The sequence below is a fragment of the Babylonia areolata genome, chromosome 10, assembly GCF_041734735.1.
Source record: "Babylonia areolata isolate BAREFJ2019XMU chromosome 10, ASM4173473v1, whole genome shotgun sequence".
NCBI lineage: Eukaryota > Metazoa > Mollusca > Gastropoda > Neogastropoda > Buccinidae > Babylonia > Babylonia areolata.
The window spans coordinates 608,088-632,992 of NC_134885.1; the positions used below are offsets into that span (position 1 = coordinate 608,088).

Here is a 24,905-nt window from a genome sequence, read left to right on the forward strand (position 1 = left end):
CCACACAACACATACCCAGTGCTAACAGACAGACAGACAGACAGCACCACACAACACATACCCAGCGCTAACAGACAGACAGACAGACCACACAACACATACCCAGCGCTAACAGACAGACAGACAGACAGACCACACAACACATACCCAGCGCTAACAGACAGACAGACAGACAGACCACACAACACATACCCAGTGCTAACAGACAGACAGACAGACAGACAGCACCACACAACACATACCCAGCGCTAACAGACAGACAGCACCACACAACACATACCCAGTGCTAACAGACAGACAGACAGACAGACAGCACCACACAACACATACCCAGTGCTAACAGACAGACAGACAGACAGACAGACAGCACCACACAACACATACCCAGTGCTAACAGACAGACAGACAGACAGACAGACAGCACCACACAACACATACCCAGTGCTAACAGACAGACAGACAGACAGACAGACAGACAGCACCACACAACACATACCCAGCGCTAACAGACAGACAGACAGACAGACAGACAGACAGCACCACACAACACATACCCAGTGCTAACAGACAGACAGACAGACAGACAGCACCACACAACACATACCCAGTGCTAACAGACAGACAGACAGACAGCACCACACAACACATACCCAGTGCTAACAGACAGACAGACAGACAGACAGCACCACGCAACACATACCCAGTGCTAACAGACAGACAGACAGACAGACAGACCACACAACACATACCCAGTGCTAACAGACAGACAGACAGACAGACAGACAGCACCACACAACACATACGCAGTGCTAACAGACAGACAGACAGCACCACACAACACATACCCAGCGCTAACAGACAGACAGACAGACAGACAGACAGCACCACACAACACATACCCAGTGCTAACAGACAGACAGACAGCACCACACAACACATACCCAGTGCTAACAGACAGACAGACAGACAGACAGACAGCACCACACAACACATACCCAGTGCTAACAGACAGACAGACAGCACCACACAACACATACCCAGTGCTAACAGACAGACAGACAGACAGCACCACACAACACATACCCAGCGCTAACAGACAGACAGACAGACAGACAGACAGCACCACACAACACATACCCAGTGCTAACAGACAGACAGACAGACAACACCACGCAACACATACCCAGTGCTAACAGACAGACAGACAGCACCACACAACACATACCCAGTGCTAACAGACAGACAGACAGACAGCACCACGCAACACATACCCAGTGCTAACAGACAGACAGACAGACAGCACCACACAACACATACCCAGTGCTAACAGACAGACAGACAGCACCACACAACACATACCCAGTGCTAACAGACAGACAGACAGACAGACAGACAGCACCACACAACACATACCCAGTGCTAACAGACAGACAGACAGCACCACACAACACATACCCAGTGCTAACAGACAGACAGACAGACAGACCACACAACACATACCCAGTGGTAACAGACAAACAGACAGCACCACACAACACATACCCAGTGCTAACAGACAGACAGACAGACAGCACCACACAACACATACCCAGTGCTAACAGACAGACAGACAGACAGACCACACAACACATACCCAGCGCTAACAGACAGACAGACAGACAGACAGACAGCACCACACAACACATACCCAGTGCTAACAGACAGACAGACCACACAACACATACCCAGTGCTAACAGACAGACAGACAGACAGACAGCACCACACAACACATACCCAGTGCTAACAGACAGACAGACAGCACCACACAACACATACCCAGTGCTAACAGACAGACAGACAGACAGACAGACAGCACCACACAACACATACCCAGTGGTAACAGACAAACAGACAGCACCACACAACACATACCCAGTGCTAACAGACAGACAGACAGACAGACCACACAACACATACCCAGTGCTAACAGACAGACAGACAGACAGACCACACAACACATACCCAGTGCTAACAGACAGACAGACAGACAGACAGCACCACGCAACACATACCCAGTGCTAACACACAGGTAGACAGACAGACAGACAGACCACACAACACATACCCAGTGCTAACAGACAGACAGACAGACAGCACCACGCAACACATACCCAGTGCTAACAGACAGACAGACAGACAGCACCACACAACACATACCCAGTGCTAACAGACAGACAGACAGACAGCACCACACAACACATACCCAGTGCTAACAGACAGACAGACAGACAGACAGCACCACACAACACATACCCAGTGCTAACAGACAGACAGACAGACAGCACCACACAACACATACCCAGTGCTAACAGACAGACAGACAGACAGCACCACGCAACACATACCCAGTGCTAACACACAGGTAGACAGACAGACAGACAGACCACACAACACATACCCAGTGCTAACAGACAGACAGACAGACAGCACCACGCAACACATACCCAGTGCTAACAGACAGACAGACAGACAGCACCACACAACACATACCCAGTGCTAACAGACAGACAGACAGACAGCACCACACAACACATACCCAGTGCTAACAGACAGACAGACAGACAGCACCACACAACACATACCCAGTGCTAACAGACAGACAGACAGCACCACACAACACATACCCAGTGCTAACAGACAGACAGACAGATAGACAGACAGACAACACCACGCAACACATACCCAGTGCTAACCAAACAATCAAGCGGAGCCAGGTGACCAGACTCAGTTTAAACATCAGGTAGACATTAGCGAAACAGGAGAAGGCTGGCAGCACTGGAACCAAAGGCGCCTGAAATGACCACTTTGTTGCTGCATTAAAAACGATATCTGACACATTGCTGTTCAATCTGCACCTGGCAACAAAAACAGAGATATACAGAGCAAGGAAAAGCAGATAAGAAGTCAGAGGTATAGATGAGCAACAAAAAGGTGCCGAGGAGTATAAAAAAAGAAGAAAAAAAAAGAAGAAAAACAGTCCGAGGTATAGAAAAACAAACACAAAATCAGGGGAACAGACAGGCAACAATAACAGTCCCTGAACAAACAGTAAACAGGTAAAGGGAACAACAATAACAGTCCCTGAACAAACAGTAAACAGGGGTAAAGGGAACAACAATAACAGTCCCTGAACAAACAGGGGTAAAGGGAACAACAATAACAGTCCCTGAACAAACAGGGGTAAAGGGAACAACAATAACAGTCCCTGAACAAACAGTAAACAGGGGTAAAGGGAACAACAATAACAGTCCCTGAACAAACAGAAAACAGGGGTAAAGGGAACAACAATAACAGTCCCTGAACAAACAGTAAACAGGGGTAAAGGGAACAACAATAACAGTCCCTGAACAAACAGAAAACAGGGGTAAAGGGAACAACAATAACAGTCCCTGAACAAACAGGGGTAAAGGGAACAACAATAACAGTCCCTGAACAAACAGGGGTAAAGGGAACAACAATAACAGTCCCTGAACAAACAGTAAACAGGGGTAAAGGGAACAACAATAACAGTCCCTGAACAAACAGTAAACAGGGGTAAAGGGAACAACAATAACAGTCCCTGAACAAACAGGGGTAAAGGGAACAACAATAACAGTCCCTGAACAAACAGTAAACAGGGGTAAAATGAACAACAATAACAGTCCCTGAACAAACAGTAAACAGGGGTAAAGGGAACAACAATAACAGTCCCTGAACAAACAGGGGTGGTGGTGGTGTGTCCATCGAGATCGATGATGACCATCGTTGTCATCCAGATGGGGGATGGGGGATGGGGGGAGGGTGGTGGTGGGGTGGGGGGAAGGATGCTCATGAGTCTATCTGTGAGTGCGCAGATGGCTGAATAGTCCAATCTGCGCACGAAATGTTCGCTGACAGTTGGGGCAGACAAAGACAGGCATATCATTGTCAGGGAGCTTGTTTGCCCGTGACTTTCTGGCCTGCCTCTTCTGAACAGCTGCAGCAGTCCTGTTGGCCTCGCACAACCTGGCGCCTTTGTGCACAGCAGCGCGCCATTTGTCACGGTCCACTGCAGATTCCTCCCAGGAGTCAGGGTTGATATCAAACGCTTTCAGAGAGACTTTCAGAGTATCTCTGAAGCGCTTCTTCTGACCTCCGTGTGATCTCTTCCCTTGTTGCAGCTCGCCATAGAAGAGCCTTTTGGGCAGCCGATGGTCTGGCATACGCGCCACGTGTCCAGCCCAGCGAAGCTGGGACTGCATCAGGATGGTGAAGATGCTGGGAAGGGTGGCTTTTGCGAGCACCTCTGTGTCTGGGGTCTTGTCTTGCCACTTGATGTTCAGTAGCTTCCTGAGGCATGTTGTGTGGAAGTGGTTCAGCTTCTTGGCATGTCGTTGGTACACTGTCCAAGTTTCGCAGGCGTACAGTAGTGTGGGGAGAACTACTGCTCTGTAGACCTTTAGCTTGGTCTCAAGACTAATGCCTCTTCTGTTCCAGACATTTGCATTGAGTCTACCAAAAGTTGCGCTTGCTCTTGCAATCCTGACGTTCACTTCATCGTCGATGGTCGCATTTCGTGACAGTGTGCTGCCAAGGTATGTGAACCGCTCCACCGCACTGAGTCTCTGACCGTTGACTGTGATGTTGGGCTCAACGTAGGGTTTCCCTGGGGCTGGCTGATGGAGAACTTCAGTTTTCCTCGTGCTGATGGTAAGGCCGAAGTTCCTGCTGGCAGTGGCAAACTTGTCGACGCTGAGTTGCATGTCAGCTTCAGATCCAGCGTTGAGGGCACAATCATCAGCAAACAAAAAGTCTCTGATGATGTCTGTCATGACCTTCGTTTTTGCTTGAAGCCTTCTGAGGTTAAACAGCTTGCCATCTGTTCGGTACTTTAGGCCGATTCCAACATCGCCATCTCTGAAGGCATCAGTAAGCATTGCAGAGAACATGAGGCTGAACAGCGTTGGAGCCAGGACGCAGCCTTGCTTGACACCATTTGTGACAGCAAAAGGAGCAGATGTTTCACCATTGTCCTGGACTCGAGCCTGCATGCCTTCATGGAATTGGCTGACCAAGGAAATAAATTTCCGAGGGCATCCGTACTTGGCCATGATCTTCCACAGTCCCTCTCTACTCACGGTGTCGAAGGCCTTAGTGAGGTCGACATAGGTGGAGAACAGATCAGCATTTTGCTCCTGACATTTCTCTTGCAGCTGCCTTGCAGCAAACACCATGTCAGTGGTTCCGCGCTCTTTCCGGAATCCACATTGGCTCTCAGGCAAATGACCTTGGTCAAGGTGTGCTGTGAGGCGGTTAAGTAGGATCCTGGCAAGTATCTTGCCTGCGATGGAGAGCAAGGAAATGCCCCGATGGTTATCACAGGCTTGCCGGTTCCCCTTTCGCTTGTACAAGTGAATGATACATGCATCTTTGAAATCCTGGGGGATCGTCTCTTCTTTCCACATGAGTGAGTACAGCTGATGAAGCTTCTCAGTCAGCACAGTGCCTCCATCCTTGTAGACCTCTGCTGGTATGGAGTCTGAGCCAGGTGCTTTGCCACTGGATAACAGACGGATTGCTTTCTGGGTCTCAAGAAGTGTTGGCGGATCGTCCAGTGCTTCGTTGATGGGGACTTGTGGGAGACGGTCTATGGCTTCATCATTTATGGAGGAAGGGCGATTTAAGACACTGTTGAAGTGCTCAGCCCATCGTTCGAGAATGTTCTCCTTCTCGGTGATCAAGGTATTCCCATCTGCACTGAGGAGGGGGGATGATCCTGAGGATGTGGGGCCGTAGACTTCTTTTAAGGCATCATAGAACCTCTTCATATCGTGCCTGTCAGCATATCCCTGGATCTCATCAGCTTTGTCACTCAGCCACTTATCCTGCATCTGGCGTAACTTTTGCTGAACAGTCCTGCGGATGGCATCATACGCATCCTTTTTTGATGTGGACTTTGGGTTGCTCAGGTGGGCTTGATGCAGACGGCGTTTCTCATCCAGAAGCTGCTTGATTTCATCACAGTTTTCATCAAACCAGTCTTTGTGCTTTCTGGTCATGGGTCCCAGGGTCTCTGAAGCTGTACTATAGATCAGCTCACGCAGGGTCCTCCAGTCAGACTCCACATTCTGGTTGTCCAGAGAGGCGGATTCCAGACGATCTTCCAGCAGCTCCACAAAGGACTGTTTGATGGTGATGCTTTTCAGCTTAGCGATGTTGAGCCGTTTTGGAGCCTTCTGGCCTTGGGGGCGTCTCTTGGGTTGGATTCGAATATTCAACTTCGAGACTACAAGACGATGGTCTGTCCAACACTCGGCGCCGCACATGGTCTTTGTTACACGTACATCTTGCCTATCCCTTTTCCTGACGATGACATAATCGATGAGATGCCAATGCTTTGAGCGAGGGTGCATCCATGACGTTCTGTTACGGGTGGGGAGGCAGAAAACTGTGTTGGTTATCAGCAGTTCGTGCTCTGCACAGGTCTGAAGCAAAAGCAATCCATTTGGGTTGCAGTGGCCCACACCGTGCTTTCCAATCACTCCATCCCAGGAGATGTAGTCAGAGCCAACTCTAGCATTGAAGTCCCCAAGAATGATGAGCTTGTCTGCTTTAGGGATGGCAGCAATGACAGAGTGAAGGTCCTCGTAGAACTTCGCCTTCACTTCATCCGGGTTGGTCATGGTTGGGGCGTAGGCACTGACAATGGTGAGGTGCTTCTGGCCAGATGCCAGTGGGAGTTTCATGGTCATAAGCCTATCGTTGACTCCCTTTGGGATTCCAGCTAGCTTGCTGACAAGTGCTGTTTTTACTGCAAAACCAACACCAGCCTCACGTCGCTCTTCGCTTCCTCGTCCACTCCAGAAGAAGGTGTAACCAGATCCCCGTTCACAGAGCTCGCCTTCGCCTGCAAGCCGAGTCTCACTCAAGGCTGCGATGTCGATGTTGTATCTGGCGAGTTCGGATGCAACTAGTGCTGTTCTCCTTTGGGGTCTGTCCGCATTATCTCTGTCCAGGAGAGTCCTTATGTTCCAAGCACCAATGGTGAGAGGAACGATCCTTGTTTTTTTCTTTTCTTTCTCTTTGTTTCGACCGCTGATGTAGGGTCCCCGCCAGCCGCGGTATGCTGGCCAGGGTGATATGGAGCAGGCAATTTTTAGGGCACCTTTTCTAGCCCCTTCCTCATGCCAGGGAGGTGAGCAGTGCATTCCTAAAGAGGGCTGCTCAGACGCTCAGACGGCTGCCGAGCTCCATCGCTGCTCCTGTCGACGAAGAACGACCCTATGGCCTGAGCCGCCTGCGTGCAGGTCTGCGGCTGCGACTGCCAGTGTACCCACACCTGTCGTTTCGTCGCTCGCCTGTCGCCACAGGACTTGGGGGTGATGAAATGAAGGATGAAAGGTCATTTTGGATGACTGATGACTTGCGCGATGAGTTTGTTTAAAGTGAAGAGGAGTTGCGCAACGTCAACCTCACTCTCTCGTCCGGGTCCACCAATTTCCAGTGGCAAGACTAAGTCGAGACGACTGGAGGATGAGCACGGACGCAGTGGATGACCAAGATATCCTTTCGGTGTCTCATCTTGCTCTCTGCACTCCACAGTGCGTTGCTGTAATCGCCTTCCTCTCCGTTGAACCGATAGGTTTCTTCCGCAGATTCTGCCGGATCCAGACTTCGCATACATGGGTAGACACACCCCGGAGGCCAACTGCGTGTGGCATGCACACAGCACAGTGGAGCTAGATGGCCGTCGGTGGCTCTCCCGAGCCGACGCCCTTTTATGGATCTCCATAAGGGTGTCTAGCCACCCGCCTCACCAGTCCCAGAAGGGAGCGGTGGAAGTGCCGGTTTAGTCGTCGGCAACCCGACCCTGAACAGGTTGTACTGGATTACAGGTTACCAGTAGCAGATCTAATGACCTGACCTGAACAAACAGTAAACAGGGGTAAAGGGAACAACAATAACAGTCCCTGAACAAACAGGGGTAAAGGGGACAACAATAACAGTCCCTGAACAAACAATAAACAGGGGTAAAGGGAACAACAATAACAGTCCCTGAACAAACAGGGGTAAAGGGAACAACAATAACAGTCCCTGAACAAACAGTAAACAGGGGTAAAGGGAACAACAATAACAGTCCCTGAACAAACAGTAAACAGGGGTAAAGGGAACAACAATAACAGTCCCTGAACAAACAGTAAACAGGGGTAAAGGGAACAACAATAACAGTCCCTGAACAAACAGGGTTATGGGGAACAACAATAACAGTCCCTGAACAAACAGTAAACAGGGGTAAAGGGAACAACAATAACAGTCCCTGAACAAACAGTAAACAGGGGTAAAGGGAACAACAATAACAGTCCCTGAACAAACAGTAAACAGGGGTAAAGGGAACAACAATAACAGTCCCTGAACAAACAGGGGTAAAGGGAACAACAATAACAGTCCCTGAACAAACAGGGGTAAAGGGAACAACAATAACAGTCCCTGAACAAACAGGGGTAAAGGGAACAACAATAACAGTCCCTGAACAAACAGAAAACAGGGGTAAAGGGAACAACAATAACAGTCCCTGAACAAACAGGGGTAAAGGGAACAACAATAACAGTCCCTGAACAAACAGTAAACAGGGGTAAAGGGAACAACAAAAACAGTCCCTGAACAAACAGTAAACAGGTAAAGGGAACAACAATAACAGTCCCTGAACAGACAGTAAACAGGGGTAAAGGGAACAACAATAACAGTCCCTGAACAAACAGAAAACAGGGGTAAAGGGAACAACAATAACAGTCCCTGAACAAACAGGGGTAAAGGGAACAACAATAACAGTCCCTGAACAAACAGGGGTAAAGGGAACAACAATAACAGTCCCTGAACAAACAGTAAACAGGGGTAAAGGGAACAACAATAACAGTCCCTGAACAAACAGTAAACAGGTAAAGGGAACAACAATAATAGTCCCTGAACAAACAGTAAACAGGTAAAGGGAACAACAATAACAGTCCCTGAACAAACAGGGGTAAAGGGAACAACAATAACAGTCCCTGAACAAACAGTAAACAGGTAAAGGGAACAACAATAACAGTCCCTGAACAAACAGGGGTAAAGGGAACAACAATAACAGTCCCTGAACAAACAGGGGTAAAGGGAACAACAATAACAGTCCCTGAACAAACAGGGGTAAAGGGAACAACAATAACAGTCCCTGAACAAACAGTAAACAGGGGTAAAGGGAACAACAATAACAGTCCCTGAACAAACAGGGTAAAGGGGACAACAATAACAGTCCCTGAACAAACAATAAACAGGGGTAAAGGGAACAACAATAACAGTCCCTGAACAAACAGGGGTAAAGGGAACAACAATAACAGTCCCTGAACAAACAGTAAACAGGGGTAAAGGGAACAACAATAACAGTCCCTGAACAAACAGTAAACAGGTAAAGGGAACAACAATAACAGTCCCTGAACAGACAGTAAACAGGGGTAAAGGGAACAACAATAACAGTCCCTGAACAAACAGAAAACAGGGGTAAAGGGAACAACAATAACAGTCCCTGAACAAACAGGGGTAAAGGGAACAACAATAACAGTCCCTGAACAAACAGTAAACAGGGGTAAAGGGAACAACAATAACAGTCCCTGAACAAACAGGGGTAAAGGGAACAACAATAACAGTCCCTGAACAAACAGTAAACAGGGGTAAAGGGAACAACAATAACAGTCCCTGAACAAACAGTAAACAGGGGTAAAGGGAACAACAATAACAGTCCCTGAACAAACAGGGTAAAGGGAACAACAATAACAGTCCCTGAACAAACAATAAACAGGGGTAAAGGGAACAACAATAACAGTCCCTGAACAAACAGTAAACAGGGGTAAAGGGAACAACAATAACAGTCCCTGAACAAACAGGGGTAAAGGGAACAACAATAACAGTCCCTGAACAAACAGGGGTAAAGGGAACAACAATAACAGTCCCTGAACAAACAGGGGTAAAGGGATCAACAATAACAGTCCCTGAACAAACAGAAAACAGGGGTAAAGGAAACAACAATAACAGTCCCTGAACAAACAGGGGTAAAGGGAACAACAATAACAGTCCCTGAACAAACAGTAAACAGGGGTAAAGGGAACAACAATAACAGTCCCTGAACAAACAGTAAACAGGGGTAAAGGGAACAACAATAACAGTTCCTGAACAAACAGGGTTATGGGGAACAACAATAACAGTCCCTGAACAAACAGTAAACAGGGGTAAAGGGAACAACAATAACAGTCCCTGAACAAACAGTAAACAGGGGTAAAGGGAACAACAATAACAGTCCCTGAACAAACAGTAAACAGGGGTAAAGGGAACAACAATAACAGTCCCTGAACAAACAGGGGTAAAGGGAACAACAATAACAGTCCCTGAACAAACAGGGGTAAAGGGAACAACAATAACAGTCCCTGAACAAACAGGGGTAAAGGGAACAACAATAACAGTCCCTGAACAAACAGAAAACAGGGGTAAAGGGAACAACAATAACAGTCCCTGAACAAACAGGGGTAAAGGGAACAACAATAACAGTCCCTGAACAAACAGTAAACAGGGGTAAAGGGAACAACAAAAACAGTCCCTGAACAAACAGTAAACAGGTAAAGGGAACAACAATAACAGTCCCTGAACAGACAGTAAACAGGGGTAAAGGGAACAACAATAACAGTCCCTGAACAAACAGAAAACAGGGGTAAAGGGAACAACAATAACAGTCCCTGAACAAACAGGGGTAAAGGGAACAACAATAACAGTCCCTGAACAAACAGGGGTAAAGGGAACAACAATAACAGTCCCTGAACAAACAGTAAACAGGGGTAAAGGGAACAACAATAACAGTCCCTGAACAAACAGTAAACAGGTAAAGGGAACAACAATAATAGTCCCTGAACAAACAGTAAACAGGTAAAGGGAACAACAATAACAGTCCCTGAACAAACAGGGGTAAAGGGAACAACAATAACAGTCCCTGAACAAACAGTAAACAGGTAAAGGGAACAACAATAACAGTCCCTGAACAAACAGGGGTAAAGGGAACAACAATAACAGTCCCTGAACAAACAGGGGTAAAGGGAACAACAATAACAGTCCCTGAACAAACAGGGGTAAAGGGAACAACAATAACAGTCCCTGAACAAACAGTAAACAGGGGTAAAGGGAACAACAATAACAGTCCCTGAACAAACAGGGTAAAGGGGACAACAATAACAGTCCCTGAACAAACAATAAACAGGGGTAAAGGGAACAACAATAACAGTCCCTGAACAAACAGGGGTAAAGGGAACAACAATAACAGTCCCTGAACAAACAGTAAACAGGGGTAAAGGGAACAACAATAACAGTCCCTGAACAAACAGTAAACAGGTAAAGGGAACAACAATAACAGTCCCTGAACAGACAGTAAACAGGGGTAAAGGGAACAACAATAACAGTCCCTGAACAAACAGAAAACAGGGGTAAAGGGAACAACAATAACAGTCCCTGAACAAACAGGGGTAAAGGGAACAACAATAACAGTCCCTGAACAAACAGTAAACAGGGGTAAAGGGAACAACAATAACAGTCCCTGAACAAACAGTAAACAGGTAAAGGGAACAACAATAACAGTCCCTGAACAAACAGGGGTAAAGGGAACAACAATAACAGTCCCTGAACAAACAGTAAACAGGGGTAAAGGGAACAACAATAACAGTCCCTGAACAAACAGGGGTAAAGGGAACAACAATAACAGTCCCTGAACAAACAGTAAACAGGGGTAAAGGGAACAACAATAACAGTCCCTGAACAAACAGTAAACAGGGGTAAAGGGAACAACAATAACAGTCCCTGAACAAACAGGGGTAAAGGGAACAACAATAACAGTCCCTGAACAAACAGGGGTAAAGGGAACAACAATAACAGTCCCTGAACAAACAGGGGTAAAGGGATCAACAATAACAGTCCCTGAACAAACAGAAAACAGGGGTAAAGGAAACAACAATAACAGTCCCTGAACAAACAGGGGTAAAGGGAACAACAATAACAGTCCCTGAACAAACAGTAAACAGGGGTAAAGGGAACAACAATAACAGTCCCTGAACAAACAGTAAACAGGGGTAAAGGGAACAACAATAACAGTTCCTGAACAAACAGGGTTATGGGGAACAACAATAACAGTCCCTGAACAAACAGTAAACAGGGGTAAAGGGAACAACAATAACAGTCCCTGAACAAACAGTAAACAGGTAAAGGGAACAACAATAACAGTCCCTGAACAAACAGTAAACAGGGGTAAAGGGAACAACAATAACAGTCCCTGAACAAACAGGGGTAAAGGGAACAACAATAACAGTCCCTGAACAAACAGGGGTAAAGGGAACAACAATAACAGTCCCTGAACAAACAGTAAACAGGGGTAAAGGGAACAACAATAACAGTCCCTGAACAAACAGGGGTAAAGGGAACAACAATAACAGTCCCTGAACAAACAGGGGTAAAGGGAACAACAATAACAGTCCCTGAACAAACAGGGGTAAAGGGAACAACAATAACAGTCCCTGAACAAACAGGAAACAGGGGTAAAGGGAACAACAATAACAGTCCCTGAACAAACAGTAAACAGGGGTAAAGGGAAGAAAGGCAGACGATTCCTTGGTTTCCAGATCCCATGTTTGTTCCCCCTGAATAGAATGTCCCTCTGTGAATGATATCGGAAGCGTCAAGCACTGCTGGTGTTAAATTTGACACCTTTTCTCCCCCCCCCCCTTCTCCAGTCTCTCTCCTTTGTATCTCTCTGCCTCTCCCCCCCCCTCCTCTCTCTCTCCTTTGTATCTCTCTGCCTCTCCCCCCCCCTCCTCTCTCTCTCCTTTGTATCTCTCTGCCTCTTCCCCCTCCCCCTCCTCTCTCTCTCCTTTGTATCTCTCTGCCTCTCCCCCCCCTCCTCTCTCTCTCCTTTGTATCTCTCTGCCTCTTCCCCCTCCCCCTTCCTCTCTCTCTCTCTCCTTTGTATCTCTCTGCCTCTTCCCCCTCCCCCTTCCTCTCTCTCTCTCTCCTTTGTATCTCTCTGCCTCTTCCCCCTCCCCCTCCTCTCTCTCTCTCTCTCCTTTGTATCTCTCTGCCTCTCCCCCCTCCCCCCTCCTCTCTCTCTCCTTTGTATCTCTCTGCCTCTCCCCCCTCCCCCCTCCTCTCTCTCTCCTTTGTATCTCTCTGCCTCTCCCCCCTCCCCCCTCCTCTCTCTCTCTCTCCTTTGTATCTCTCTGCCTCTCCCCCCTCCCCCCCTCCTCTCTCTCTCTCTCTCTCTGTATCTCTCTGCCTCTCCCCCCTCTCCCCTCCTCTCTCTCTCTCTCTCTCCTTTGTATCTCTCTGCCTCTCCCCCCTCCCCCCTCCTCTCTCTCTCTCTCCTTTGTATCTCTCTGCCTCTCCCCCCTCCCCCTCCTCTCTCTCTCTCTCCTTTGTATCTCTCTGCCTCTCCCCCCTCCCCCCTCCTCTCTCCCTCTCTCTCCTTTGTATCTCTCTGCCTCTCCCCCCTCCCCCTCCTCTCTCTCTCTCCTTTGTATCTCTCTGCCTCTCCCCCCTCCCCCTCCTCTCTCTCTCTCTCCTTTGTATCTCTCTGCCTCTCCCCCCCTCCCCTCCTCTCTCTCTCTCTCTCCTTTGTATCTCTCCCCTCTCCCCCCTCCCCCTCCTCTCTCTCTCTCTCTCCTTTGTATCTCTCTGCCTCTCCCCCTCCCCCCTCCTCTCTCTCTCTCTCTCCTTTGTATCTCTCTGCCTCTCCCCCTCCCCCTCCTCTCTCTCTCTCTCTCCTTTGTATCTCTCTGCCTCTCCCCCTCCCCCCTCCTCTCTCTCTCTCTCTCCTTTGTATCTCTCTGCCTCTCCCCCCTCCCCCCTCCTCTCTCTCTCCTTTGTATCTCTCTGCCTCTCCCCCCTCCCCCCTCCTCTCTCTCTCTCTCCTTTGTATCTCTCTGCCTCTCCCCCCCTCCCCTCCTCTCTCTCTCTCTCTCCTTTGTATCTCTCCCCTCTCCCCCCTCCCCCTCCTCTCTCTCTCTCTCTCCTTTGTATCTCTCTGCCTCTCCCCCCTCCCCCCTCCTCTCTCTCTCTCTCCTTTGTATCTCTCTGCCTCTCCCCCTCCCCCCTCCTCTCTCTCTGTATCTCTCTGCCTCTCCCCCTCCCCCCTCCTCTCTCTCTCTCTCTCCTTTGTATCTCTCTGCCTCTCCCCCCTCCCCCCTCCTCTCTCTCTCCTTTGTATCTCTCTGCCTCTCCCCCCCTCCCCCCTCCTCTCTCTCTCCTTTGTATCTCTCTGCCTCTCCTCTCCCCCCTCCTCTCTCTCTCTCTCCTTTGTATCTCTCCCCTCTCCCCCCTCCCCCCTCCTCTCTCTCTCTCTCCTTTGTATCTCTCCCCTCTCCCCCCTCTCCCCTCCTCTCTCTCTCTCTCTCTCTCCTTTGTATCTCTCTGCCTCTCCCCCCTCCCCCCTCCTCTCTCTCTCCTTTGTATCTCTCTGCCTCTCCCCCCCTCCCCTCCTCTCTCTCTCTCTCTCCTTTGTATCTCTCCCCTCTCCCCCCTCTCCCCTCCTCTCTCTCTCTCTCTCTCTCCTTTGTATCTCTCTGCCTCTCCCCCCTCCCCCCTCCTCTCTCTCTCCTTTGTATCTCTCTGCCTCTCCTCTCCCCCCTCCTCTCTCTCTCTCTCTCCTTTGTATCTCTCCCCTCTCCCCCCCTCCCCTCCTCTCTCTCTCTCTCTCTCCTTTGTATCTCTCCCCCTCTCCCCCCTCCCCCTCCTCTCTCTCTCTCTCTCCTTTGTATCTCTCTGCCTCTCCCCCCCCCCTCCTCTCTCTCTCCTTTGTATCTCTCTGCCTCTCCCCCCTCCCCCCCCTCCCCTCTCCTTCCCCCTCCTTTGTACTCTCTGCCTCTCCCCCCCCCCCCCCTCTCTCTCCCTTTGTTCTCTCTGCCTCCCCCCCCCCCCCCCCTCCTCTCTCCTCCTTTGTATCCTCCTTCCCCCCCCCCCCCCCCCCCCCCCCCCCCCCGCCCCCCCCCCCCCCCCCCCCCCCCCCCCCCCCCCACCCCCCCCCCCCCCCCCCCCCCTCTCCTCCCCCTTTTTTTCTCTCCCCCCCCCCCCCCCCCCCCCCCCCCCCCCCCCCCCCCCCCCCCCCCCCCCCCCCCCCACCCCCTCCCCCCTCTCTCTCTCTCTCCTTTGTATCTCTCTGCCCTCGTTCCCCCCCCTCTCCCCTCCTCTCTCTCGTCTCTCTCTCTCCTTTGTATCTCTCTGCCTCTCACCCCCTCCCCTCCTCTCTCTCTCTCTCTTTGTATCTCTCTGCCTCTCCCCCCTCTCTCCCTCCTCTCTCTCTCTCTCCTTTGTATCTCTCTGCCTCTCCCCCCTCCCCCCTCCTCTCTCTCTCTCCTTTGTATCTCTCTGCCTCTCCCCCCTCCCCCTCCTCTCTCTCTCTCTCTCCTTTGTATCTCTCTGCCTCTCCCCCCTCCCCCTCCTCTCTCTCTCCTTTGTATCTCTCTGCCTCTCCCCCCTCTCCCCCTCCTCTCTCTCTCTCTCCTTTGTATCTCTCTGCCTCTCCCCCCTCCCCTCCTCTCTCTCTCTCTCCTTTGTATCTCTCTGCCTCTCCCCCCTCCCCCTCCTCTCTCTCTCTCTCCTTTGTATCTCTCTGCCTCTCCCCCCTCCCCCCTCCTCTCTCTCTCTCTCTCCTTTGTATCTCTCTGCCTCTCCCCCCTCCCCCTCCTCTCTCTCTCTCTCTCCTTTGTATCTCTCTGCCTCTCCCCCCTCCCCCTCCTCTCTCTCTCTCTCCTTTGTATCTCTCTGCCTCTCCCCCCTCCCCCTCCTCTCTCTCTCTCTCTCCTTTGTATCTCTCTGCCTCTCCCCCCTCCCCCCTCCTCTCTCTCTCCTTTGTATCTCTCTGCCTCTCCCCCCTCTCCCCTCCTCTCTCTCTCTCTCTCTCTCTCCTTTGTATCTCTCTGCCTCTCCCCCCTCCCCTCTCTCTCTCTCTCCTTTGTATCTCTCTGCCTCTCCCCCCTCCCCCCTCCTCTCTCTCTCCTTTGTATCTCTCTGCCTCTCCCCCCTCCCCCCTCCTCTCTCTCTCCTTTGTATCTCTCTGCCTCTCCCCCCTCCCCCCTCCTCTCTCTCTCCTTTGTATCTCTCTGCCTCTCCCCCCTCTCCCCTCCTCTCTCTCTCTCTCCTTTGTATCTCTCTGCCTCTCCCCCCTCTCTCCCCTCCTCTCTCTCTCTCTCCTTTGTATCTCTCTGCCTCTCCCCCCTCCCCCCTCCTCTCTCTCTCCTTTGTATCTCTCTGCCTCTCCCCCCTCTCCCCTCCTCTCTCTCTCTCTCTCTCTCTCTCCTTTGTATCTCTCTGCCTCTCCCCCCTCCCCCCTCCTCTCTCTCTCTCTCTCCTTTGTATCTCTCTGCCTCTCCCCCCTCCCCCCTCCTCTCTCTCTCTCTCCTTTGTATCTCTCTGCCTCTCCCCCCTCCCCCCTCCTCTCTCTCTCTCTCTCCTTTGTATCTCTCTGCCTCTCCCCCCTCCCCCTCCTCTCTCTCTCTCTCTCCTTTGTATCTCTCTGCCTCTCCCCCCTCCCCCCTCCCCCCTCCTCTCTCTCTCCTTTGTATCTCTCCCCTCTCCCCCCTACCCCCTCCTCTCTCTCTCTCTCTCTCTCCTTTGTATCTCTCTGCCTCTCCCCCCTCCCCCCTCCTCTCTCTCTCCTTTGTATCTCTCCCCTCTCCCCCCTGCCCCCTCCTCTCTCTCTCTCTCTCCTTTGTATCTCTCTGCCTCTCCCCCCTCCCCCCTCCTCTCTCTCTCTCTCCTTTGTATCTCTCTGCCTCTCCCCCCTCCCCCTCCTCTCTCTCTCCTTTGTATCTCTCTGCCTCTCCCCCCTCCCCCTCCTCTCTCTCTCCTTTGTATCTCTCTGCCTCTCCCCCCTCCCCCCTCCTCTCTCTCTCTCTCTCCTTTGTATCTCTCTGCCTCTCCCCCCTCCCCCTCCTCTCTCTCTCCTTTGTATCTCTCTGCCTCTCCCCCCTCCCCCTCCTCTCTCTCTCCTTTGTATCTCTCTGCCTCTCCCCCCTCCCCCCTCCTCTCTCTCTCCTTTGTATCTCTCTGCCTCTCCCCCCTCCCCCCTCCTCTCTCTCTCCTTTGTATCTCTCTGCCTCTCCCCCTCCCCCCTCCTCTCTCTCTCCTTTGTATCTCTCTGCCTCTCCCCCTCCCCCCTCCTCTCTCTCTCCTTTGTATCTCTCTGCCTCTCCCCATCCCCCCTCCTCTCTCTCTCCTTTGTATCTCTCTGCCTCTCCCCCTCCCCCCTCCTCTCTCTCTCCTTTGTATCTCTCTGCCTCTCCCCCCCCCCTCTACAAAGCCCAGGCCGCTCCGTTACCCTGAATTTCAAGTGGACGGGATTCTGTGGCTGACGACTGATGACGAACACACAGGCCAGGATGGTCAGGCTCAGGACAGACGCCAAGAGGACAGTCCACACCGACAGCCCGGCCAACAGTTCGTATCCCGTAGTGACTGTAATAGCCAAGGCCACTTGGGAGATACCTGTCATGCACAGGTAGATATTAGACCTGAAATAACAGCTCAGACCACATGGGAAATACCTGTCATGTACAGGTAGATATTAGACCTGAAATAACAGCCCAGGCCACTTGGGATATAACTGTCATGTACAGGTAGATATTAGACCTGAAATAACAGCCCAGGCCACTTGGGAGATACTTGTCATGTTAAACCTGAACATTCATATCGTCTTTCCAAAGTGAAACGACGTTTTATTAGCAGGAGTATACAAATATCAGGACAGCTAGACAGAAGTTATAGGAAGACCATAAATGACAAAATCTGTCTTCACGATGGTAATAGATAAGCAGGTAGATGCATTTTGGTATTGACCACCTGTCCCACAGTACAACAGGAATAAGAAAGGACAAGTACACTGAAGAGACGCGATAGAATGTACAACGACATTAATATTTTTCCACCTTCTGTGATAACTTGATTTACATATGTCACAGCATTATAAATAGGCACATATGATAAAACTCACACAGAGACAACAGCATTATAAATAGGCACATATGATAAAACTCACACAGAGACAACAGCATTATAAATAGGCACATATGATAAAACTCACAGAGACGTTTGAGACAAATCTTCCAACATGAGTGAGATGCTCAAACTGAAAAATCAGTCATGTCTGACTATGACCATCAGAATCAGTCATGTCTGACTATGACCATCAGAATCAGTCATGTCTGACAATGACCATCAGAATCAGTCATGTCTGACAATGACCATCAGAATCAGTCATGTCTGACAATGACCATCAGAATCAGTCATGTCTGACTATGACCATCAGAATCAGTCATGTCTGACTATGACCATCAGAATCAGTCATGTCTGACAATGACCATCAGAATCAGTCATGTCTGACAATGACCATCAGAATCAGTCATGTCTGACTATGACCATCAGAATCAGTCATGTCTGACAATGACCATCAGAATCAGTCATGTCTGACAATGACCATCAGAATCAGTCATGTTTGACTATGACCATCAGAATCAGTCATGTCTGACAATGACCATCAGAATCAGTCATGTCTGACAATGACCATCAGAATCAGTCATGTCTGACTATGACCATCAGAATCAGTCATGTCTGACAATGACCATCAGAATCAGTCATGTCTGACAATGACCATCAGAATCAGTCATGTCTGACAATGACCATCAGAATCAGTCATGTTTGACTATGACCATCAGAATCAGTCATGTCTGACAATGACCATCAGAATCAGTCATGTCTGACAATGACCATCAGAATCAGTCATGTTTGACTATGACCATCAGAATCAGTCATGTCTGACAATGACCATCAGAATCAGTCATGTCTGACAATGACCATCAGAATCAGTCATGTCTGACAATGACCATCAGAATCAGTCATGTCTGACTATGACCATCAGAATCAGTCATGTCTGACAATGACCATCAGAATCAGTCATGTCTGACAATGACCATCAGAATCAATCATGTCTGACAATGACCATCAGAATCAGTCATGTCTGACTATGACCATCAGAATCAGTCATGTCTGACTATGACCATCAGAATCAGTCATGTCTGACAATGACCATCAGAATCAGTCATGTCTGACTATGACCATCAGAATCAGTCATGTCTGACAATGACCATCAGAATCAGTCATGTCTGACAATGACCATCAGAATCAATCATGTCTGACAATGACCATCAGAATCAGTCATGTCTGACTATGACCATCAGAATCAGTCATGTCTGACAATGACCATCAGAATCAGTCATGTCTGACAATGACCATCAGAATCAGTCATGTCTGACAATGACCATCAGAATCAGTCATGTCTGACAATGACCATCAGAATCAGTCATGTCTGACAATGACCATCAGAATCAGTCATGTCTGACAATGACCATCAGAATCAGTCATGTCTGACAATGACCATCAGAACAGTGGAGGCAACTGCTGTCCCGACTGTCTGGGCTTTGGTTTAAGTGGAGAGTGTCTTGTCCAGATTACACCCCCTCTCTCTCGGTCAAGATGAGGACAGTCTGCACTGAAATGGTCCCCACAGACCAACTAGCCCCAAGGCTGCCGCCCAAAAAGTCAGTGCACTTTGCCTCCTGGTTTGATAGTCATAGTCCTTCACAGGGCTGCCGCCCAAAAAGTCAGTGCACTTTGCCTCCTGGTTTGATAGTCATAGTCCTTCACAGGGCTGCCGCCCAAAAAGTCAGTGCAATTTGCATTCTGGTTTGACAGTCATAGTCCTTCACAAAGGACTAAACTGTACAAAACCACTGTTCACAAAACTCTCGTTTTGCTGCTGGCCCAACTGTAAACTCAAGTACTAGTACCTCCACTACTGCTGTATCATTCCACTACCACTTCCTGCCTCCACTACTGCTGTATCATTCCACTACCACTTCCTACTTCCACTACTGCTGTATCATTCCACCACCACTACCTACCTCCACTACTGCTGTATCATTCCACTACCTACCTCCACTACTGCTGTATCATTCCACTACCTACCTCCACTACTGCTGTATCATTCCACTATCACTTCCTACCTCCACTACTGCTGTATCATTCCACTACCACTACCTACCTCCACTACTGCTGTATCATTCCACTACCTACCTCCACTACTGCTGTATCATTCCACTACCACTTCCTACCTCCACTACTGCTGTATCATTCCACTACCACTACCTACCTCCACTACTGCTGTATCATTCCACTACCACTACCTACCTCCACTACTGCTGTATCATTCCACTACCTACCTCCACTACTGCTGTATCATTCCACTACCACTTCCTACCTCCACTACTGCTGTATCATTCCACTACCACTACCTACCTCCACTACTGCTGTATCATTCAACTACCACTTCCTACCTCCACTACTGCTGTATCATTCCACTACCACTTCCTACCTCCACTACTGCTGTATCATTCCACTACCTACCTCCACTACTGCTGTATCATTCCACTACCACTACCTACCTCCACTACTGCTGTATCATTCCACTACCACTTCCTACCTCCACTACTGCTGTATCATTCCACTACCTACCTCCACTACTGCTGTATCATTCAACTACCACTTCCTACCTCCACTACTGCTGTATCATTCCACTACCACTACCTACCTCCACTACTGCTGTATCATTCAACTACCACTTCCTACCTCCACTACTGCTGTATCATTCCACTACCACTTCCTACCTCCACTACTGCTGTATCATTCCACTACCTACCTCCACTACTGCTGTATCATTCCACTACCTACCTCCACTACTGCTGTATCATTCCACTACCACTACCTACCTCCACTACTGCTGTATCATTCCACTACCTACCTCCACTACTGCTGTATCATTCCACTACCACTACCTACCTCCACTACTGCTGTATCATTCCACTACCACTTCCTACCTCCACTACTGCTGTATCATTCCACTACCTACCTCCACTACTGCTGTATCATTCAAATACCACTTCCTACCTCCACTACTGCTGTATCATTCCACTACCACTACCTACCTCCACTACTGCTGTATCATTCCACTACCACTTCCTACCTCCACTACTGCTGTATCATTCCACTACCTACCTCCACTACTGCTGTATCATTCCACTACCTACCTCCACTACTGCTGTATCATTCCACTACCACTACCTACCTCCACTACTGCTGTATCATTCCACTACCACTTCCTACCTCCACTACTGCTGTATCATTCCACTACCTACCTCCACTACTGCTGTATCATTCCACTACCTACCTCCACTACTGCTGTATCATTCCACTACCACTACCTACCTCCACTACTGCTGTATCATTCCACTACCTACCTCCACTACTGCTGTATCATTCCACTACCACTACCTACCTCCACTACTGCTGTATCATTCCACTACCACTTCCTACCTCCACTACTGCTGTATCATTCCACTACCTACCTCCACTACTGCTGTATCATTCAACTACCACTTCCTACCTCCACTACTGCTGTATCATTCCACTACCACTACCTACCTCCACTACTGCTGTATCATTCCACTACCTACCTCCACTACTGCTGTATCATTCCACTACCACTTCCTACCTCCACTACTGCTGTATCATTCCACTACCACTACCTACCTCCACTACTGCTGTATCATTCCACTACCACTTCCTACCTCCACTACTGCTGTATCATTCCACTACCTACCTCCACTACTGCTGTATCATTCCACTACCACTACCTACCTCCACTACTGCTGTATCATTCCACTACCACTTCCTACCTCCACTACTGCTGTATCATTCCACTACCACTACCTACCTCCACTACTGCTGTATCATTCCACTACCTACCTCCACTACTGCTGTTATCATTCCACTACCACTACCTACTTCCACTACTACTGTATCATTCCACTACCACTACCTACCTCCACTACTGCTGTATCATTCCACTACCACTTCCTACCTCCACTACTGCTGTATCATTCCACTACCACTTCCTACCTCCACTACTGCTGTATCATTCCACTACCACTACCTACCTCCACTACTGCTGTATCATTCCACTACCTACCTCCACTACTGCTGTTATCATTCCACTACCACTACCTACCTCCACTACTGCTGTATCATATCGTATCAGTTGTTGCTACTGTTTCCACTACCACCAATTACCTCCACTTATCATTCATTTATTTATTATTCTTTTTTCACTCTGAGGCAGGGACAGAGAGAGCGACAGAGAGAGCGACAGACAGTGTCAGAAAAACTTACACATGACAGCGATGGAGACTTTAGCGATCTTAGCAGTGGCCGGAGTTGGCGTGGAAGAGCGGGAGCTAATCAAGTGGCGGACCTTAAAACCAGAACTCGTTTCATCAGAGGTCTTGACCCCTGACACGCCGTTTTCTGCGGGATCCTTGTCGTTTTCATATCTGTCAATGAGCAATGGCATTTGGTTTTGTTGGCTGGAATATTTGTGTCTTCCTATTGGAACATTAGGATCAGTACATTAATTTCAGGTCCTGTTTCGTGAACGGTATTGCATGCAGTCATATCTTTTCTTTTCTTTTTTTCTTTGTTGTTTTGATTAGTTTTGTTCGTAGACTACACTGAGAGAGAGAGAGAGAGAGAGAGAGAGAGAGAGAGAGAGAGAGAGAGAGACAGAGACAGAGACAGACAGACAGACAGACAGACAGGCAGAGTATTGGGAAGGACAGTGGGAAAATAGGGGGGAAGGGGGCGGGGGGTGGGGGTGGAGCAAAACGAATACAAACAGGCCTAGCTAGAAGTGCATGCTGACCGTTCGCGGCAGTGCGCTAGCGCGCGCGCACACACACACACACACACACACACACACAAACACACACACACACACACACACACACACACACACACACACACACACACACACACACACGGAGGGTGACTGACCTGAGGATGAGGACACACACGGCCACCAGACCAAAGGCCAACAAGGTTCCTATGGACATCATGTCCATCAGCGCACTGAGGTCCAGCAACAGAGCCATCATCGCTAACACCATACATATCATACATATATACATACCATACATATCATCATCTTATCTTGACACCATACATATCATACATATCATCATTATTATCATCGTATCCTCAAACCATACATATATATATCATCATCTTATCCTGAGATCATACATATCATCATCTTATCCTGACACCATACATATCATACATATCATCATCTTATCCTGACGCCATACATATCATACATATCATCATCTTATCCTGACACCATACATATACGTATCATCATCTTATCATGACACCATACATATCATACATATCATCATCTTATCCTGACACCATACATATACATATCATCATCTTATCCTGACACCATACATATAATATCATCATCTTATCCTGACACCATACATATACATATCATCATCTTATCCTGACACCATACATATCATACATATCATCATCTTATCCTGACACCATACATATACATATCATCTTATCCTGACACCATACATATACATATCATTATCTTATCCTGACACCACACATATCATACATATCATCATCTTATCATATCGTTATTTTATGACTGATATCATACATATCATACATATCATCATCTTATCGATCACTTCAATCAGACAGCCCATCATCACGGAGGTCCTGTCACGATACATATCATCATCTTGTCCATCCATTCAATCAGACAGCCCATCATCACGGAGGTCCTGTCACGATACATATCATCATCTTGTCCATCCATTCAATCAGACAGCCCATCATCACGGAGGTCCTGTCACGATACATATCATCATCTTGTCCATCCATTCAATCAGACAGCCCATCATCACTAAGGTCCTGTCACGATACATATCATCATCTTGTCCATCCATTCAATCAGACAACCCATCGATAACTGTCCAGCATTTGATGTCTTGTCAAGACGACAATAACAATGAAATGATGAAGGTAAAGAAACAAGCCAAGAAAGGACAAGTTGCATCGTAAAAGCAGAAAACAGCAACAGCAAAGACACGAGCAAAGAACCCCCACCCCACCCCCTCCACCCTCCCATCCCTACACAAAGCAAAATTAGACAGACAGACAGACAGACAGACAGACAGACAGTCATATTGTTACTTACATACAAAGTATAAATGACACCAACTAAGGAAGCTGTATGTAAAAAAATTTCCACGTAAGTGAGTGTGTTTCTAGGTAAACAGATAAGATATTCAGCAATAACAGAAAATTATTAAACAAGAAGTAATCATATGGCTGACCAATCACGCAAGCAACCAATCGAGCAAGCTACTGTTCAGTAAGAAGGTTTATGAGGAATTCATTACAAAGACACATAACCATCACAACGTTCGTGAGGCGACACATGACAAAGGAGGGTAGAATGAACAGAAATTGAAAAGAAAAGAGAGAAATAAACATCACGAGACAAATATATTCCACAGAATAATGCAGCCTAGTATCTTGTAGCAGCCATTACGTTCTTCACCTGCAAGAACAGAACAGCAGACAAATGTGTGGTTCGTCCGTCGGGATCAACGAGGACCATCTAGTCATCCTGGGGGTGGGTGGGTTGGGCTCTGTGGGCGCGCAGATGACTGGTCAGGCCAATCCGCGCCCGGAAGGTTCTGACGCAGTGTGGACAGGGGATGGTGGCGGCTGTCGGGGACTTGCTAGCACTGCTTTTCCTGGCCTGTCTGCGTTGCTCTGCTGCAGCGATTCTGTTGGCCTCACAGGATTTGGCGCCTTTGTGGACAGCTGAACGCCACTTTGGTCTGTCCATTGCATTCAGCTCCCATGTGTCGTGGCTGATGTTGAA

General features: G+C 48.7%; 1 protein-coding gene across 1 annotated transcript in view; it reads right to left on the bottom strand.

Annotated features, from left to right (window-relative positions):
• Window positions 1-24,905, bottom strand: part of LOC143286382 (high affinity cationic amino acid transporter 1-like) — a 63,612-nt gene that overhangs the window by 9,412 nt on the left and 29,295 nt on the right. The window contains exons 10-13 of the mRNA XM_076593923.1: window positions 22,988-23,090; window positions 22,328-22,488; window positions 17,367-17,533; window positions 2,723-2,831 (exon numbers count right to left, since the gene is read on the bottom strand). Coding sequence (XP_076450038.1) covers window positions 2,723-2,831; window positions 17,367-17,533; window positions 22,328-22,488; window positions 22,988-23,090 — 540 coding nt within the window. The remainder of the gene's footprint in view (window positions 1-2,722; window positions 2,832-17,366; window positions 17,534-22,327; window positions 22,489-22,987; window positions 23,091-24,905) is intronic.